At 41.7% G+C, this 18,603-nt stretch overlaps 1 protein-coding gene and 1 pseudogene across 14 annotated transcripts in view; both read right to left on the bottom strand.

The window, feature by feature from the left end:
* Nucleotides 1-1,702: 1,702 nt before the first annotated feature.
* LOC118977466 (tubulin alpha-3E chain-like) lies at nt 1,703-2,972 on the bottom strand (annotated as a pseudogene).
* Nucleotides 2,973-9,718: 6,746 nt separating this feature from the next.
* PAM (peptidylglycine alpha-amidating monooxygenase) overlaps nt 9,719-18,603 on the bottom strand; it is a 277,949-nt gene continuing 269,064 nt past the window's right edge. For 4 of the 14 annotated variants that reach the window (XM_037032081.1, XM_037032089.1, XM_037032082.1 and 1 more), the window contains 3 exons: nt 14,049-14,252; nt 11,173-11,229; nt 9,719-10,525 (listed from right to left, as the gene is read on the bottom strand). In XM_037032081.1, the coding sequence (XP_036887976.1) occupies nt 10,344-10,525; nt 11,173-11,229; nt 14,049-14,252 (443 nt within the window). In that variant the 3' untranslated portion in view covers nt 9,719-10,343. The remainder of the gene's footprint in view (nt 10,526-11,172; nt 11,230-14,048; nt 14,253-18,603) is intronic. The other 10 variants (XM_037032083.1, XM_037032090.1, XM_037032084.1 and 7 more) reach the window with 5 other exon arrangements.

Here is an 18,603-nt window from a genome sequence, read left to right as displayed (position 1 = left end):
TGATGCTAACTGAGATGAGGAAGACTAGAGAGAGCAGGTTTGAAGAAAAGAGAAGTTCAGATATGAACATACTGATTTTAAGGTGCCTTTTATACATTCAAGTGGGTTTGTGGAGTAGACACTTGGATATATGGGTCTGGAGTTCAGGAGATGGGAACCCAGCATTCCTTTATGCACCGTTCAGAACTCTGCAAAATAAACCCGATCCTGTGTCCCTTCGGGGGGGCAGCAGAGGCGTTCTCTTGACTGCAGAGAGCTGCACTTGCTGACCTGCCACACTTCTTGTTAATCATTGCTAAGGCAGTGATCCAAAGCTTCTGGTGATTGATTCTACATAGTCTAGGGTGTTATTTATATTACCTGGCAGAGCAAACAGATGCTCAAGCAAGTTTCCTTGCTTTATGGGTGATGGCAGCCTAGTAGTCGCCCCTCTGCCCCTTTTGATGGATATAGCTGATGCTAACACAACATTGACGGGACTATGAATGTTGCAGGCAAGTTCTCAAGAATCTCATTCTCATTCTCCAGTGGAAACTGAATGGGGAAAAACACAAGTAACATCATTTTCTATTATATTGTACTTTGGTTTTGCTAAGGGATTCACAATCCAATGTAATTTATGTAGAATTTCTGACGTTGTTCCAATATCACTTTCCTATTTTAACCTCAATTTACAATTTGAAAACTGTAGAGATGAAAATTTCTTTTTTCCAGAATAAGAATGGGAAATCTTTTGGAATATCTTTCTTTTATTCTACCTCACAGACGTGAGTTCATTAACCTTTAATTATAAACTTTCCTTTGAATTCCTATCAGTGAATAGTAGAATGTGTAAGTCTTAGCATTGTACATAATTTTACTAAGGTACCTAGAATATCTAGGTCACCGGGATACAGGGCTTTGCTGAAGCCATATGCCATTTCAGTTCTCTCAGAGGAGGAGTCTGTTTGAATCCAGTGCTAAAGAGTTTTATTCCAATAATGATAAATGACTGCAAGTTCATGTGTAATTGGGGAAGACAGTGGTCACTGAGGGCAGCAAAGAAGCAGAAAGCTGAATGTTTTCTATTCTGGCCTCACACAAAATTCAACTTTTCCCATAGTTCTAGATTAACATCTTTCCTGTCCGAGAGGCCTTCTGTCCTTTAGGTTTTAAATCTCCCAGACTGAGTCTCCCCCTTCCCAAGGAAGCTAAAGTAGGGAATAGGCCCACCTGGTGATGGTGTCAGGGGCTTATCTGTGGCAAGAGGACACCACCAGGCAGGGAGATTTTGTTGTGGGACACAGACTTCCACTCACAACAGAAATTTCCCATATCCTGGGGCCTCTCCCTGAGTAAAGAAGGGGGTGTCGCAGGACACCTCGAGGGAAGGTATAGAGCTGGCTCAAGGAGACCACCTGCAGTGTGTTTTCAGTGTGGAGCTGGGGAATTACTTAGTGAGGCCCTGGGTAGGAATGGAACAACTCAGTATTTGAAGGAGCCATGACTCATTTTGGAAGCCACGAATGCATTCCTACATGGCCCAACTGTGACTGGGACTTTTCAGGCTTTGGGGATGGGCAATGGTTCGCCTGGCTTGAAGAAGACTGTAGTTTTTTTTTAAATAGTTTTATTGAGACATAATTCACATACCACAAAATTTACTCATTCAAGGTGAAAAATCAGTAGATTTTAGTGTTCACAAAATTCTGATTTTAATCACTTAATGTAGGAAGTTTAATTGTAAACAAGTTGACACCAGCCGTGCTGAGGAGTGGCAGGAGGCGGGAGAGAGAGGAGCAGCTTCCCGCCGCACTCTCCTGTTTAGTCTTCTTCGCCTTCTTCCGCCTGTTCCCACTGCATCCACGCCAGCCTCTTTGCAGTCCTCCTCCAGAGCTGCTAGCTACTCCGGCGATGGCAGTGGTGTTGCTCAGCATGCGCACAGCCCTCTGCACCTTGGCCAGGTCTCCACTGGGAACAATGGTGCAGGGGGCTCCTGGGTATCGCCCACCTTAAATCTAGCCCTGCGCCGATCCACAGACTTGGTGGTGTACTCAGTCTTGGTGGTGGCAACAGCCGATTGGTGTCTTTGGGATCACGTCCCTCCTGTACAACATGCAGTAAGCCATGCACTTGCCATGGTGAGAGGTTCATACTCCACCATCTGGCTGGTTGGTTTGCAGCAGGCATTGGTGATCTCCACCATGGACAGCTGCTCAGGGTAGGCCTTCTCCAATGAGGGGACTGGGTCACAGGTGGCCAGGGCCTGAGTAGATGCAGAGCTAGGGATCAGATTAGTCTGGAATTAGTTCTGGGTCCCATCAGATCACCTGGAGCCTGTGATGGTGGACTCGATCTGCCCAATTAGATGACTGAGTTGCTATATGTGGACTATTCCACTTCCAGGTTGTAGCAACATATGTCGTAAAGGGCTTCATTGTCACTGTGAAGGCACAGTCAAAATGTTCTACGGTTGTATGGGTGGTCAAAATGGAGCTGCAGAGCTCCACCATGGCTGTGGAAACCCAGGGTGCTGGGTAAATGGCCAATTCAAGCTTGGACACTGGCAAGTCCATCGAGAGCAGCTCTGTGAGTGAAGACACAAACCCAAGCTGGTGCTGCTCCAGAAGCCCATGTACAGAGGGGACCTGGTCTAGGACCAGGTCAGCAATCTCCTTGCAAATAATATAATGGTCTATGACATTATTATTGGCTGTGTCTTTCTTCCCATGGATCGTCTGCTCCAGGTGGAAGATCTGCTGGTAAGTCCCCATGCACACTTCATCCACCTCGGGGGCTCCCAGTCCACAAACACCGCTCTGGGCACATGCTTGCCAGGCTGGCTGAAGACTGTGTTGAAAGAATCATCCCACTGTTGATGGTTTTGTCACTTGGCATTTGATCAAGCTGATTTCTATGTTGAAGACCATATGGTTCCCAGCAGGCATGACCGTCGGGACAGCCACCTGCCACCTGTGGACAGAGCTGCCCTGGCAGTGTTGATGCCCCTGGCCACTCAGGGCACCCCCCCTCAGCTGACAGTACTCACCCAACTCTTCTTGATTTTTTTTAACAGCTGAACCTAATTTTAGTTCACTCTTCTTTCTTAAATTGCAACCAGTTTAACAAAATATGCAAATGATTTTGAATAACATTATATATGTTATTTTTGCCTCTAAATGTTCATGTAAAAATATAGCTAAACAATTTCATGATGGTTGGCATGATGTAAACACAAAAATTGGATGACTAGAAGCATTTTAAATGATTCTTCTTGAAAACAGAGCCATTACTCACTGAACAGCACCTTGTTTACAAGGGCACACATCCATGCAGATTTTTTACTGAGTTTTACCACCAGATGTCAGCCCTCCTCTGCACTGGCAGTAACTAACCTGAAGAAGTCCTCAGGAGGAATCTGTGGATGTCGCTCTCATCTCTCCTTCCGTCCATCCTCTTTCTCTCCTTCCGTTTATGAATGTCCGTCTGTCTAACCAATCAGTGATCTATTGATCTATTGTCGACTTATTTACATGTATCACACGTGTCTATTCTAATCTATCTAAATAATGAAACAGTATTTTAAGGAAAATAGCAGAGTTAAACATTTACATATACAAATGTGAAAATGATCCTAAAATGTTCTCTAAAATCTGATCTGGAATCCAGGCTCTTTTCCCACCAGTAATTTGAGGTCAGTGCAATATCTCCAGCCTTCGTTTCAGAGCATGCTTTCAACCGTCACCCAGAACCTTTGCTTTTTGGAACTTTTATTAGATTCTGTGGCTCTGGAATTATATTGTTATTGGAAGAGTATCAAAAACATATTGAGAAAACTATGCAATACTTGGTTTTTAGAAAGGCTTTGGGGTGATTAAAAAGCTAACCATCGGAGAACTATGCAAAGAGAATTTTCATATAGTGACCACTTCTATTTTACTATTTTTCAATTTAATGCCTTCTTCAACTTTAGCATTTACTTTCTATGATCCCTCACTCCAAACTTTGTCAGGTGCCTGGCTCTGCTTCCATCCTTGAGCTAAAGGAATTTATTTTCCCTCTAGATGGTAAGCGACTTGAGGTTTGGAAAATTCGCAGTTATCTATCGATAAATGAATTTTTTTCTCTCAACAGGGAGTGAGCCAGCCTGTACTGGATTGTTGGTTGCCTACTTGGCAACCATTTTCTTCTCTCTCTCCTTCCTGTCTGAATTTTGTGGATGAGTCTAGCACTTCTTCTGAGCAGCCATGGAACTTGGGGAAAGTTGATGCCGCCTCAGCGTCAGGCATAAACCTCAGCTGTGTAAAATAACCCCATTCCCTTTGCAAAGGATTAGCTTGGAAATGACCCTGTGACATATGCCAGGGAAATTTCCTTAGAGGGTTCAAGAGGGAAAACTTTCCTCAGTACTGAAAGAGTTAACTGCAGGATAGAGTAGAGGATAAATCTTTGCAAATCTGTTTTCATTTCTGAAAAAGAAAACACTACCATTCTTGTGTTCCTGAATCCTTTGGGGTGTTTGATACAGATATAGGGAGGAGTAGGGGAGTCTCAAATTTGCAGACACCTACCAGAGGCATCTTTCATATGGCATAGAGAGAACATTCTAGAGAATGAAGCCAACCGGGGGGAAAACAGCTTTGGGAAGGAGAGAGAGAGAGTCGACCCAAATCAACTGCATGAGATGCGTGCTTTGATTGGGGAAGCCTGTCTGGGCAGTTGGAAAAGTGTCTGGGAGCTGGGGGCCAGTAAGGGCATGGCAATTTCAGAAAGAAATTTAATACAGGTTCTTCTTGGAGCGAGGATGGTGAGGGTAGGAGTGGTGGGGTGAGATGAGGCTGAGGAGGTGAGCAGCCTTCTGGGGAATGAAGACTCCTGGGTGCTCACCCCTCGTTTCTGAATGGAAATGGAACAGTCAGAGCCTTACTGTAATCTTTGAAGATTTCCGTGAATCTCAGGACCCTTTGTGAATATAACAAATGTTCACTTCACCAAAACTCAAAAGCTTCCTTTTGAAAAACAAGGTGGAGAGAATGAAAAGATAATCCACATGCTGGGGTGAAATATTTGCAAATCAAACATCTGATAAAGGACTTTTATCCAATGTTAATAAAGAACAACACCCAATTTCCTAAGGATTTGGACTACCTTGAGCTAGGACATATATTACAAGAATAATTTATTTTCTATGTCCTATTTGATACAGTATTCTTTTACTTTTATTAGTAAGTCTCAGTAAATGTGTCTCCATGTGGTCTGTCCAGAAGGTACCCAGCCAAGTACTATGAAAAATGGAGACGTTTATTGAAGAAGATAAAAGAAACATTGTACAAAGGGAAATGATGCCTCAGTCCCCTTCAAAGTAGGCACCTTGGGACCTCACACAGTTCTCTCAATGCCACCAGCTGCCCCATCGTATTTTCCTGAATCTTATTAATGGTCTGAAATCTCTTCCCTTTCAAAGGAGATTTTAGTTTTAAGAAAAGCCGGAAATTGCAGGGTGCCAAATCTGGGCTGTAGCGGGGCTGAGTCATCTGAGTGATTTGATGCTTTGCAAAAAAACCCTGCATGAGACTTGATGGGTAAACAGGTGAGCTGAAGATGCCAATCACCAGTTGCCCATAACTGCAACATTGTCCCCAAAAGGCTTATGAATCCTCCAAATAGTTTCTGCAGAGCAATCTTCAAGCTTACTGCAAAATTTGATGCAGATTCATTGCTCTATTTGCTTAGTCATTTTGAATGTGACAGCCACACAGTTCACATGATCACTCAGTGGTGTCTGACACCCCCACTGACTAGTACAGTGAAGTTGTCATTGTTCACACATGTGCATTCCAGTCCACTCTCCTTGGCTGCCAGGTTACATCAACGTTGAGCAAACCATTCTCATTATATTAACAACGGCTGGACTTTTTCCGGACACAACTTTGTGTGTGGGGTGGGGGGTATGTGCATGTGTGTATGCATGATAAAATCAAATGTCCCAGATTCAGTTCCAAATCCAAATTCCCCCATGGTTTTGAAACACTGCTTGCTGCCCCAACCTGGCTCTCTAGCCCGTCTACCAATGTCCCTGTAAACTACCTGACCTCGAGCCCTGTTGCTAATCTTCTAATGTGACCAGCGTTGTCCCTCGGCCCTCCTCTCCCTTACTCAAAAATCACCTTTGTGAAAACTCGGTGCTCTTCAGTCAGAGAGTTGATAGCCTTTGGCGCGTGCTCCTCTTGTCTTCCACTGCAATCATTACAGGCTTATTTTAGCTGTCTTGCTAGATTATAAACCCTGGAGGGCGAGACTGTGCGTTTTTTTAATCTTTGTATTTTGCACATCATGAAGCTCAATCAGTGTCTGCTGAATGAATCCTTTGCCTTTCAATTTAGTTTTTATTGGATTACTTGGGGACATATTTTATTACAGATGTGAGAATTGTTTTTTTTTTTTAAGAAAGGAGCACTTTCTTTTTAATGAAGGCCAAGGTAGACTTAGAATAAGGCCCCAGAAATGTGAAACACTTAAATATTTCTGTGAATTGTCTGACATCTTGGAAATATAAAAATATAAGAGAAAATAAGCTAAAAGAAATCAAAAGGCCAGAAACTGGATCTACTATATGTAAAGAGGCACTGGGATTAGTATAACTAGTCAATTCATTTCTTTGGGCATCATTTTAAAAAGTCCATTCCTGTACATTATGGAGTACCCAGTCAGGGGTTACGTTTGTTTTTTCTTCTTTAATAAGACAAAAAAGAAAAGAAAAAAAGTATCCATGCCACTAGACTGGAAATCCTAGTAAAGCAGGGGCATTGCCTTTCAGCACTGTGTACCCAGGATTTAGAGATTTTTGTTTGTTACATATTCAGAAGTGTTCATTAATGACAAACAGGTGTTTCCTTCCTTTGAGTCATGGAAGGAAACTTTCCTGGTTGGGCCAATTTAAAACACTTAAGACTCACCAGGGACTCCCTCTCAGAAAGTCACAGGGGACCAACAGCCAGCCCATCTCTGGTCAGGAAGGGCTGATGGGTTATTCATAATAGCCAAGAAGTGGAAACAAACTAAATGTCCACTGGCTGATAATGGAATAAAGAAAATGTGATATCAACAGATAATGGAGTACTATTCAGCCTTGAAAAGGAGGCCCTGACATGTAAGACAAAATTAATGACCCTGGAGTGCATTATGCTGAGTGAAGTAAGCCAGTCACGGGGCAAATTCCATATGACTTCACTTATGTAAGGGGGACAGGCAAATGGGGAGTTGCTATTTAACACGTATAAATTTTCAGTTATGCAAGGTAAGTTCTAGAGCTTTTCCATACAATATTGTGCGGAGGGATAACGATACTATGAGTTCTAAAGGCTAAGGGAAAAACTGACCTCTAGTTTGGATTATGGGGAGGGGAGGCAGGCTGTGGCTGTCTGTGAAGCACAGGTATGAAGGTGGCTGTGTGTGTGATCTAAGTGCCCCGCGCTAAAAACTGCAGCCTCAGAGGCCGAGTGCAGCACTCTGGGAGGGCCACCTGGGCGGGAGCCCCATTCAGGCAGCAGGGGAGCAACGGCTTTCTTAGGAGTGGTTTTCAGAACGATCGTGAACAGTGATGTCATGAGGCATCAGGTGCCAACTGCAGTGTGGGTGAACTGGACTAGAATATGCCTCGGTGGCATCTGCAAACTGGCTGATTCCATGCTCCATATTCTCCTTGGGGGATCTGGGATTTCTCTGACAATTCCAGAGAAGGAAAGGAGGGGGAAGCCAAACATTGAAAGGCTGTTAATTGATTTTCGGCCATAAGAAAGGTAAAGACTTGCGCAATTAATTACCTGGGAAAATAAAAGGTATTTGACCAAATTTGCACTATGAATTTGGGGAGCATGTTATATTGGTTACAAATAAAAGGGAAACAGGATAGTGAGAAGATAGGGAAATTCCTTAGTGAGTGGAATGGGGAAACTGAGATAAGAAAATGAAACAAGGACAAACAGTCTGTGCAATTTACAACCAGCTGGTGAATCCCAAGACCTTATCTCCCCTAACCAAGGGCACTTGAGAGTGAATGGTTTATACCTCTGCTCCCTGGCTGTAAACCACAAGTGTCTGGGGAAGGGAGAAATGGGAATGCAAAGGAGAGATAAGGAGACTAAGGGAGGGAGCGACTCTGCTTTCAGCTCTCCCTCCCCTTACTCCTGGGAGAAACCACATGTCAGCGATCCTCATAGGAATTTCCCCCTCCCAAATTCCCAGGTTTCCCCTATATAAACTTGCTTCTGAAAGCTCAAGGTAAGGTGGATGGTAGGATTTTTACCTGCTACCTTCTCAGATTGCTGACCTCTGATATTAATAAAAGTAGAATTATAATCTAGTGCCTGTCTCTGCTTTTTGGCTCAGCAGTGACCTCCAGTTTCAAAATGTGGGGAGTGCTTTATGCTCTTGAGTAGATGCTGCCAGTATCTGTTGGGCGAGAGTCAGTAAGACTCTCAGTCATTTACAGAAGAACACCAGCTAATGAAGGTGAAATGACAGAATTCGGCATTCATCGTTATTTACAGAATCACCACTGACGTGGTGAAAGGGGCGTAAACAAGGGAGTGGTCAGAGAGAGGACAAATACATTCTTCTTTAAGAATGAAGATCACAGTAAGCAAAAAACGCGAAGTTTCTACCTGGGGAGGGTGCCTAAGTTAAATAATAATGATAAACGTAAATAATAAAACTACTGCTATTAGCAAAATAAATAAATATAAGAGCAAAAGCATTTTCAATAAGGTGAAGTAAACATGTGAGAAGTGACAATTTTTTAAAACAGATCCTCTTTGGTATCACTTATGAAGTAGAGTAAGTCTACGTTAAGTTAGATTTTCTATGTAACAAAGCTGAAGGACGTTATACTTTTTAAAAAAAATTTATTTATTTATCTTTAGAGGGGAAGGGAGGGAGAGAAGGAGAGAAATAGCAATGTATGGTTGCCTTTTGTGCACCCCCTGCTGGGAGTTGGCCTGCAGGGAACTGACCTGCAACCCAGGCGTGTGCCATGACTGGGAATCGAACCGATCGTGTGGTTCGCAGGCCTGCACTCAATCCACTGAGCTACACCAGCCAGGGCAGGACATTATACTTTTAGCACAAGAGCCTGCACTGTTTTCAGGATTAGTCTAGTCAGTTAAACCACCAGCCTCCCAACTACTACAATACCTGAATTAAAGAGTTCTAGTGTCTCTTCTAAAACTAAAAATTACCCACTTCTTACTAAATTGCACTGCTGGAATATGAAAAAGATGGTTTAAGATTATTCTTTACAAAAGAAAACTATTAGTAATCTACAAAGATTAATTTATTTGCATATGTAATCTGAGACAGTTTTGCTCTTAGCTCCGATCATGCTTTATTAAAATATTTACCTTCTGATTGATAAACAGGCAAAATCTCTCTTCGAATTTTAAAAGGGGGCCTGGTAGGGCTGGGAATATAAGACAGAAAACTGTACTTGAACAAGAGTTAAATAAAAATTAAAATAAAAAAAATAAAAGGGGGCCTGGTTTACACATGTATGTTAACTCTTAGGCTGTTTTTTAATTCATAATGGCTACATAACAAAATACCTTTTTAATTTTAATACAATACAACATTTCTACTGAAGATTTTGAGTAGGTTTCACTATATCTGTGGTTTGTGTAATTTATACAAAATTTGTATATAAAGCCCTGAAATATGCAGAAATTGCAAAATATACTCTGACAACTGATGCTCTGAAAACACTTTATTACACAAATTACATTCAGATTCTGAAAATAGTGTTCTAACAGTGTAACCATCTAAAAATAAGACATCCCCCAAACACACCAACTGAAGAAGAAAATTTAAAAAAAAAGAATTTAAATAGAGACTTTTTTCTTTCCCTTGTTGCAATATAATGCTAGTGATTTTAAAAAAATAGAAGGAGATTTAGCAGCTTCGTCATCAGGCTGAGAACGCTTAACAGGAAAGGCACCAAAGAAAGACATTGGCAATGGAAGCGCTAATGGGAAAATACTGTGTTCAAGCAGAGAGTGGCGTTATTTACATCTACAGATGAGTCTCAGAAGTGTAAATGAGCAAACCTCCATCACAAATTAGTAGTGTGATGGAGGAAGAGGGCTGTTTCTCTACTCTATGTTCATATATGGACAATGGCACTGTTGTGAACTTTTAGGATACTTTTCAACTGGAAACAGAAGCCAACTAAACAAAAATGAAGTAAATAAAAGGTGTACAGTCCCACACAGACTAGTACAGTTTACAATTAAATACACAAAACTCTAAACGTGCTAAAGAGAAAGGAATCTGGCATTCCTGATAAATTCCATCCAGCTCGCAGACCCCGGTTTTCAGGAGGAGGAAAGCGCGGGGGCGGGCAGCGGGGCAGAATACTCCTCCTCGGATTCACTGCCGTCATCTTCGTCTTTCTCCTGGTCACTGCCCTCCGTGCTCAGGCGGTCAAACCCTTTTCGACTATAGCCTTTATGGCTCGCAAAGAAATTTCCGAGGTTTAAGCCTCCACTTCCCTTTCCTGAAGAAAACAATTAATACAGAATTGAGATGCAGTTTACACAAACGATTGTCTGTTTGTTGTAAATTCTTAAATGGCAAACGAAGTTGGAAGGTGGGGATGAACAAAAAAAGAATGACATACAGAAATGCCGATCCTACAAAGTCAGAAAGGTACTACTCCACACACGTATGGAAACACATAAGGAAACGCAAACTTCCCCAGAATTATGTGATTCTGCAGGATTATTTCAGATTCACTTTTCACCTCCTGCCTTTTCTAGGCTCTGGGGAACTGGCACCCACAGGCAGCTCTTCATTTCAGTGACTTTATGAAAAGGTCATCTTTACAATGACAAGCATGACATGCTGACAGGAGTGACAGAAAATGTACTGAAGACAAATGGAGTCAGATAAAAGGCAGGGGAAGAGAATTAGAAATACAGAATGGCAAGGTGGAAAAATGAAGCTGGGAAATTTGCTGCCAGGGCCACAGGCTTTGGTTTAGTTTATAGCTTGCGCTCTGTATTTAACGCAGGGAGGTGCTAAGCTGCACACAGGGGTTTAATTTTTGGAGAGAAAGTACAAATGATCTCCTTGCTCTTCAAAAGACGTGAGCGTGTTGACTTTGAACCAAATGTGAAGGATTCTCACAGGTCACAGGCATACCTCTAAATTTTCCCAGCACTCTTCCTGAACTTGCCTCGAGTTTGTGTTCAGAATCTGCTAGGAAAAGATGGCACATTTCAAAATGAGTCCCAATCACCCTCCTCAATCCATGGGCTCAACTTTCATGTCCAATTCAGGAATTCATAAATGATTAACAAGGTCTGGCTCTGGTCTGCATTCAATTCCAAGGAAAAAAAGTAGTATTTTTCTGTGATGCACATAAGGGCCACAGCTGGGTTTGAGTCCTGCCCACATCTCTCTCTTCCAGGCTGTGCAGTCTCAATCAACTACTCTGAGCTTCAGTTCTCCCCTCTGGGAATGAGAGAGCAGTGACAATCTCTGCCTACCTGTACAATTCAGAGGGATGCTACCTATAATGTATACAGAACAGTGCCTGCTGAGTATACAATAATTGCTCAACAAACATTACTTATTTTTATTAGGACAAAACTAAATTACCAGTAATTTGTAAAATTGGGGAAGTTTTCATCATTATAATTTAGAAATCTTTGCCTTAGGCTTTCGTCTTTCTATGAAGAACAGTAATGCCCTGTTTGAGAAAGCTTGAGATTCGTGCACATCATTTCCCTTTCGTGTGACTTAGTGAAGGCAGAGGACCTGAAACCCTGAGCATTTTCAATTGCACAAAGTGACTGAAATGTCCCCCATGGGTTGCCCATCTCCATGAAAGAGCAACATCCCTTCCTCATGGGGAGGTGGAACTCCAGCTGGACTTCATTTTTCCCATTGCTGGGTGTCTTCCTGCACGCTCTGCCCTGCCTTCCAGCCTCCCGAAGAACTGTGTCGGGGCAATAGCGGTTTCTCTATGAAGTCTCTAACCAAGAAGGGAGGCAGCATTATGGAGAAAGCTAGCAGGCAGATAACAAAGGAGAGGCAGCAGAGTGGGCTGGGAGGGAAATGGGGAAGAAGGGAAGAGGAGTCTAGTTAAGATTGTTAGAAAGCCAACACATCGGACTGTAAGTTCTGTGAGGGTCCAGGGCAGCCCTTAGTTGGTCTTTCACCCCCTGAGCCGACTACGGTCTCCAATGTGGATCTCACGTGCAATAACGGTGTGCTGAATAAATGGAGTCTTTCATGAGGGTTACTAAAAGTCCTCATAGATTGGAGGAGATCAAGAACAAATGTTGAAAAAGTATGAGGCTGATTTCCTTTTAGAATTAACGGTGCCAGATTGTAATATATAAACCTTCAATTTTTCTAAATAAAATGTGATTACGTTAATAGTGCGTTCATATGGTTTGACCTGGGTCTCTGCCTTCCCAACACACTCGTGTGGACTCCCATTCTGTGATGGCGCCGGGTCACCTGTGCTCAACAGCAAACAGGAGAAGCCAGACTTTCTTGACTCCACAGCTGTACCTTCGTCCGGGGTAGGTTACTTACTGACCTTCTTGCTCTGCTACCTGTCCCCAGTCCCCTCATATTCCTGATACTCCTGGTAAATAGTTATCACTGCACTTACCACCCTTGATTACCAAGTTCATGTGTCATCTCTTTTTCATGCGTCATCTATTTTGTGAGCTCCATTTATTTCTTTGTTCATTCTTCCAACAATTATTATTGAATCCCTAGTGCCAGGACCTATTATTTGTCCTGGAGATACATCAGTAAACCAGTAAACACACAAAATTCTCCTTGTTTGAAGCTGCCATCTAACTCCATGAAAACAGTGACTGTTTTTTTTTTTTTTATCTTTGTCCCTGCTTACCAAGTTCCTACCCATAGCAGAGGCTCAAGAGCAGTCTTCTGGAGGAACAGCTAACTATATTTGTACAGAGCTTTATTGATTGCAGATGAAAAGTAAAAGAAAGTCCTAGGAAAACCCTCTTTTATATCCTATTAAATTGAATCCTCTTGTTTCTGTTCCTGTGTCCTTTTCTGTGTCAGGACTGTGCCAGGGGCGCCGAGCGCCAGCCATGGCTGCCTTGGCCTGAGATTGAACCAGATGCTGTTTTTTGATCAAATGCTGCCTTTCACCCTGGCCCATGAGTTCCTTCCAGACGAAGATGTAGATTCTTGCCCTAGGACCTGGGGGCCCAGCCAAGGGACCACTCCTGAGAGGTGAGAATCACAGGTGGAATTATTTGTTTGCATGTCCTAAAAGGAACTCAGCTCCTGGGTTCTGAACTGTGATAATGATTTGATAAATGACAGACTGCAGTTGTGGACCCTGCCTTGCATGGTCAGGAAAGGCTGATGGCCTAATTTATGACTACTTAAAAACTACCAAATGGCTTGTTATAGAAGTAGGTGGTTTCCTGAGAAAGCTGAGGTTTAACACAAGTATCTTTTTTGGCTTTTTATGGCGGTTATTACTTTATTACCAAAGATTATTCTGTAATAATAAATGCTAGGTACCACGTACTGAGATAAATCCTTTATGTACATTATTTCATCTAATCCTTACACAACCTGAGTGAGTCTTTTATTCTCACTTTACAAATGAGGAAACTTGTGGCTTAGAGAAATTAAGTAACTTGCCCAAGGTCAAGGAGCTAAGAGCTAGAGCCAGGACCAGCAGGTGGGGAGAATTACAACTCCCAAGTAACGGACCGCACTATTTTGAGGACTGGGACTATTTCTAACAGCAGGGAGCTTCTTCCTGACCCTTCAGCTAATTTACCCTGCCTGTGCTTATCTATGTAGTATGGAGACATTAATTAGGCTTAAGCCAGTTGCTAAAAGGCAATATTAAAAGTTATATTTTAATCTAATTATCCAAATTTCTGAGGCTCCGGATATATTTTCTACTGTGATACTAACTATAGACAATATTTGGAACATAGACAGTGACATCAAATAAGGCAGAGAACACACACAAAAGGTTCCAAGTTCAAGGGACTCATTTTACTTGCCTCCAAAGGCCCTTGATTTTTTCCACCGAATAAATACGGCAATGGCCAGCAGGACAACCACCGGAATAACCAGAAGGGTTGTAATGAGAACAACGGGCACCCCGGCGTCTGGCTCTTTGATCAGTTTCTGTTTCTCTTGCATCTTCTGCAAATCTGAGGAGGCGGGTTTGTTCTCCATTTTGGTTTCAACAACTGCCTCGGATTCTTCAGGGAAAGAAGAGTTCACAATGTTCAACGGATTCAAAGACTCCAAAGCCCTCCCCCAGGCCCCGGGCCAATCAACAGCTGCTCATCAAGACCTTGTTGAGTCCAATGCCCACTGGGTTCATGTTTCAATGTCTTTACCTAAGCATCTGGCAGCACGTATTACGATTGATCATTGCCACTGAATGTTTTTTCACCTTTCAATTGGTTTTCTTTGGCTCTATGTTTTATTTCCTCTTAGCCATAATTGCACAAAATCTGTACCCTCCCTTTGCGTTTTTTCAAAGATTAAATTAGCCAGCATGGTGTAGAGGACAGAATTAATATGCAGGCTGAAGTGAAGTGAATCTGACCTCCAATCCCAGGCATCTATGTAGTTGTGTAACTTTGGGCAAGTTACTTAAATAATCTGGGCTTTAGTAACCTCATCTGTAAAACTGTGATATGACATGCCTCCTTCATACAGCTGCTGCCTGTAAATGTTACCATAAAGAAGCTGTTTAATAAGTATTTGTTTCCTTGTCTCTTTCATGTGCAATGAATTATTGGTACATCACATGCATAGTTACACACTCTAATTCTAGGATTATAAACTGGAAAGTGTCCCCTTCAGTTTCTTTCCTAAAGCCCCAGCAAATGGTAAATGCACACAGATGCACCATACATCGTTTTGCTTTTAATGAAAATAACTTGTATAACTATTCTGTGATACTGGTGGGTATTAGGTAGCTATCGGACCTCAAGTACTATTTGGGAAATCGATACAATAAAACTACATAACTTGATGCAGGATCTTAATAACTGTTAACTTGAAAATGACTTGACATTCCAACTATGATCTATCCAAATTCCTGACCACTTAAATCCATGAACATATTAAACTAATTTTTAGGAAAGCAAACTTTGGAGTAGTTGTGGAGCGATAATAATTTGAATAGGGCATTGGAAAAACCAGTGCAGTCTACAGCCGTCCCACCCTGAATGCACCCGATGTTGTCTGGAAAACCAGTGTGCCCTGGTCCCCTCATGTTATTCTCACCTTCTTATGTTAAAGAGTAAGTGTGCTGTATTTTTGTTTTTATATTCTGACCTATATAGATGTAAAAGTTAAAAGGTCTGGATTCAAAATCTGATACACGTCCATAATAAATTGTTTAGTAAAAAACAAAGAAAAAGAAAAAGAAAATGACTTGAGCCCTGAGACATTCTTGCCCTGAAGAAGCACAGATGTGTGTTGGTATAAAAGCCCTACTGTGCAATGGCTAGAAGACACAACCATGTTTGCCCAAATGCTCCATTTCTGGAACCTCAATTTCTTGGGATGCCTTTCTACCTTATGAAGTAGAGTGAATCATATGGCCTCATAGAAATTTTGACAAGACCACAGTGATGGGAGGTTTAACTCTGTCAGGAAAATCTTTGGTTAAACTTTAATATATGGCCCTAGCTGGTGTGGCTCAGTGGATTGAGCATCAGCCTGCGAACCAAAGGCTCACTAGTTCCATTCCCAGTGAGGGCACATGTCTGGGTTGTGGGTCAGGTCCCCAGTTGGGTGCGCGTGAAAGGCAATGGATTGATGCATCGCTCACACATTGATGTTTCTCTCCTTCTCTTTCTCCCTGTCTTCCCCCTCTCTAAAATTAAGTAAGTAGAAAACTTTTTTAAATTTTTAATATACATAGAAACATCTTAGTAGCTTGCTGGATACTTTTCCAAGAAAGCATTTCTCAAATTACTTAAGACACTGTAAACATGAGTTATGATATACACAAACCGCAGGTCCCAGCTTTCTGCTTCAGTGATCTGAGCCAGCCTCCTTCACAGTCTCAATGACACCCATGGAGCACTTAAAGCTACATTAGGCATTGTTCTCTTTTAATCATCCACCAAACCTCTGTGTAGGCAGTATTATTATCACCATCTTCTTACAGATGACTTGTTGTAGCTCTCACTTTCTTCCCTGTGCTATGGTTAAAGAGATACCATTATTTCTCCTCTTTTGTCAAATGGAGTGGCTCTTGAAACTTCAGTGGGAGAGAAGGAAAAGGATTGGTTCATAAATCTAGAGGGCTCAATTTAACCTAAGTCTCAGTTTCCATGAAGAATACAAATGTGACTTTTACTCTTCCTAACCACTGTTTTGTCTTTTTCTTTATTGCTCTAGAAAAGATATGCAAGTTGCTAATATTTAAGCTTATTCTATATTTAAGCAGGAGAATAATAAAAATAGACAATAGAATTTTAAAAACAAAGGGCAAAGATATAGACTGGCAATTAAGAAATTGCTGTCATGGAAGAAAGGTTGTTGTTTTTATTTTTATTTTTTAAAGATTGTATTTATTTATTTTTAGAGAGGTGAAGGGAGAGAGAGAGAGGGAAACATCAATGTGTAGTTGTCTCTTGCGCATCCCTGACTGGGGATCTGGCTCACAACGCAGGCATGTGCCCTGGCTAAGAATTGAATCAGTGACCCTTTGGTTCACAGGCCGGCACTCAACCCACTGAGCCACATCAGCCAAAGCGAAAAGTTATTTGTATATGAAAGTGACCATAACCAAAGAAATTACCTAGCGTTTTCTACTTGTCATGGCTGTAGCAGCTCATATCTAGTTTCTTTTCTAAGGCAGAGCTGGGACTGGGCTCCATTATGGACAAAGTAGGCAACAGCCTGAAAGAGTCTGTTTAGCAGTCCTGGAAAGTGTGCTGAGAATGATATAATGACCTTGCTAAGATACACACATTGCACTGTAGAAACTCTGGATTTCCACACCCTCTCTGGTGCTTTGAGTGTCGTCATCCTTATTGTGAGGTGGAGGAGGTATAAAGGCTATATTTTTGGTGGAATATCGGCATATCAGTTTTATCCCTGGTAACTTCATTTGGAAATTTAAATTCTTTTTGTAGGTTTCTTATCATCACAGATTCCTTTATCCCTGAAATTCCCGGAGAACACAACACAGATTCTGAAACACTGCCATTCACAGCTGGGGTGAGAATAATCAAAGGTTACTCAAATTTGGAAATTTACAATTACTGTATTAAATCTAAGATGGTGTTTTTCTCTTTTCTGTAAGGGGTGGTTTAAATTAAGCTTCTAGATTTTGGTAAAGGACAAACTCTGGAGATCCAGCATGATTTATGTTCCTTTCTTTAAAATCCTCACCCAAGGACATGCTTATTGATTTTAGAGAGGGGGGGATGGGAGGAAGAGAGGGGGAGAGACACATCAATGTGAGGGAGAAACATCAGTCAGTTGCCTTTTGCACGTGCCCCGACTGGGGACCAAACCTGCACCCTGGGCATGTGCGTTGACTGGGAATCAAACCAGAGACCTTCGAGTTTATAGAACAATGCCCCAACTGAGCCACATTAGCCAGGGCTATCTTCCTTTTTAAAATAAGAAAGTAATGTTAAAAGACAGTGTTTTATTGAGAGTCATATGGGTTCATAAGGAATAGAACAACTTCATTTGAGTTTGGATATTCCTAACCATTCAATGTGACCATCATGAAAACACACTTCAGTAAAATTTGCTATTGGAACTGCTGCCTTCTGCCACGGGCTGGAAGGATTTCAATCAAAAGGACTCAGTACTGTGCACCGAGGAGAGACGAAATGGACTACAGGAGAGCATGGTTCACCTCTCATTCGCCAGCCAAGCTGAGGTCAGTGTGGATGGCTCTGCTCAACAGGCCAACCAATACAATCTAGAATTTTTTGGTGGGATCTATTTAGACAGAAATAGTTTGAGTCCACTTTGAAATCCCAGATAATCCAATGTAATCTACAACCCTCTGCAATCTATAGTTCTTGGAAGAATTTATGGTAAAAAAAACATTGGTAGGATTCATCTCTCCTCAGCAGTATAGTAATAGTGGTTAAGAGCACAGACTTGGTACAAAGCAGACTTTGCTTAAAAGCCAACTTCACCACTTATTATCATAGTAGTATTCTTATCCTCATTTCTTCATGTGTAAAGTGGGTTAACGGCAATTACCACATGGTTGGTGTAAGGATTCAACTTGATAATTCTGTAGAGCCCATTGTTCGTGCTCCATAAATGATAGTTTTATTAATCATCTTTTCCAAGAGCTTTATTCCAGAGCAAACATAACTGATAATAATTCTATATATAATGATAAAAATAGGGAATCAGAAACTTCTTCATTCTACGAGTGTGGTGTGAATGCCACTCAGTAATGTCACATGGGTAGAAATCTCTACAAATGCCAAATAACTGCTACTTATTTATTTTATAATATTATCTTACCCCTTTCAACCTTGAGCCGGCTATATTTTCTTATCTGCCTACATAAACTCCCTAAACTCCCTCTTGGTTCTTGCTTCTTTT

Source organism: Sturnira hondurensis, unplaced genomic scaffold, assembly GCF_014824575.4.
Source record: "Sturnira hondurensis isolate 20B ecotype Veracruz unplaced genomic scaffold, ASM1482457v3 Scaffold0021354, whole genome shotgun sequence".
Lineage (NCBI taxonomy): Eukaryota > Metazoa > Chordata > Mammalia > Chiroptera > Phyllostomidae > Sturnira > Sturnira hondurensis.
The sequence above is the reverse complement of the archived record's forward strand: the minus strand, read 5'-3'. Positions and strand labels throughout refer to the sequence as shown.